Raw genomic sequence first — 1669 nt, 5'->3', positions numbered from 1 at the left:
CCATCCCGGGGGCCGGGGCGCAGGCAGGGGCCTCGCTGGGCACTGGCACCGCTTCGGGGTGAGTGGTCAGCGAGCGGGTTCCTGTGGGACAGCGTGTCTCTGGCTCCTTAATGCAGGGCTGGGCCTCCCGTGCACACACTTGTTCCTGTGAGCCCTGCCGTGTGTCAAGGGGGTGTGGTGGTTATGAAATGAGGGCCCCAGAGGAAACCAAGGCACGTTCAGCCGAGGACCGGCTTGTTGTGTGCACACCGTCTGTCGCATGGTGGTAGGAGTCCCATCTCAGCCGTAAGCAGTGAGGGAGGCTTCCCCACGTCCTCAGCGGCACCTCAGCTCCCAGGGCTGGGTCACTCCCCAGGGCCTCTAGGGCCTGGTGCTTGTTGGCCTGGTGTCTGCTGGGTGGGAGGCGGGTCTGGCCCCCCTGCAGCCTCCTGAGGGCCGGGGTCCCCTGGCAGCCTGCCTGGGTGTGGGCTGAGCTGCTTGGATTTGGAGCCTGGTTGTCAGGTTAAAGTTAGCCCCCTGCCCGGGAAGTCCGGGAGCCATGGTTTCCTCTTTCTCAAGTCGCTCCTCATGCTTTGCAAGTGGCAGCACTGCTCCGACTGAGGGCTCCAGGCCGGGCGCGTCTGTCTGGAGGAAGCTGGGCCAGGCTGGGGTTTCCACAGCTGGGAGCTGGGCGCAGCGGTTTCCTCTCGTGCAGGAGCCGGGCCGGGAGGCACGGTGAGGCCAGGCACGTAGGCGGCTCTGCCAGAGACGCCTGCCCTTCAGGAGCTGGAGCAGGGCCCCGCGGCAGGAAGCGGGGATTTGTTTTCCTCCAGCAGCGAACGTGACCTCGGGGGCGAGGCTGGGAACTCAGCGTGTGCTGCCTGCCTGGCAGCTCGGGGTGCACCACCGAGAGCCCCTTGCCCCCGTGGCCCATCGCCGCTGCCCACTGCCCTGGCTCTCTCGTGAGGGGCCAGACGGATGAGGAAAGCGGTCGGGCTGGGGACTTAGGCCAAGTTTCAGTCATCACCGGATCCGCTGTGCCACCCGGGCCTCTCGCCCAGCCTCCCAAGCGCCCCTGGGTGCGTGTGAGAATCACATGGCACACCCCTGTAGGGTGCTCGGGACACAGTTCCCATCCCTGTCCCCGCTGCTGCAGCCCAGCACCTTGGACAGGTCACTTCCCTGGACAGGTTCCCCCCAGCTGGCTGCTTCCTGGGACTGAGATGGGGTGGAAGTGCAGGCTGCCTCGAACCCTCTCTTCCCAGTGCCCGTGGGCTGCAGGGCTGTGGGACGTGCACCCAGGTTTCTCCAGGTGGGGAGGGCGGCTCCAGTGTTTGCCACCTGCGGGTGGGGGGTGGGGGGCGTGGAGGAAAGGGCCAGTCATGGACACAGCCAGGCCTTGGGCGCGGCCCAGCCCATGCTTGCTCCAGAGGCCATGTCGCGTCCCAGACTCCTCCACCTCCTCAGCATTCTCCCGAGAAGACCAGCGTGTTGCTTATGTGTTTCCCTTCTTCTCCTGCAGAATATCGACATCACAAACTTCAGCAGCAGCTGGAACGACGGGCTGGCCTTCTGTGCCCTCCTGCACACGTACCTCCCAGCCCACATTCCGTACCAGGAGCTCAACAGCCAAGACAAGGTGAGGCCGGCTGCGGATTGGCAGCCGGCGTCCTCATCACCCAGGGAGCCG

General features: G+C 65.8%; 1 protein-coding gene across 3 annotated transcripts in view; it reads left to right on the top strand.

Annotated features, from left to right (window-relative positions):
• The window catches only part of SPECC1L (sperm antigen with calponin homology and coiled-coil domains 1-like), a 53360-nt gene that overhangs the window by 48414 nt on the left and 3277 nt on the right, over positions 1 to 1669 (top strand). For all 3 annotated transcript variants that reach the window (XM_005886298.2, XM_014533365.1, XM_005886299.2), the window contains exon 14: positions 1502 to 1618. In XM_005886298.2, coding sequence (XP_005886360.1) covers positions 1502 to 1618 — 117 coding nt within the window. The remainder of the gene's footprint in view (positions 1 to 1501; positions 1619 to 1669) is intronic.

The sequence above is a fragment of the Myotis brandtii genome, unplaced genomic scaffold (assembly GCF_000412655.1).
Source record: "Myotis brandtii unplaced genomic scaffold, ASM41265v1 scaffold97, whole genome shotgun sequence".
Taxonomy (NCBI): Eukaryota; Metazoa; Chordata; class Mammalia; order Chiroptera; family Vespertilionidae; genus Myotis; species Myotis brandtii.
This window is presented reverse-complemented; position numbering and strand designations above follow the sequence as displayed.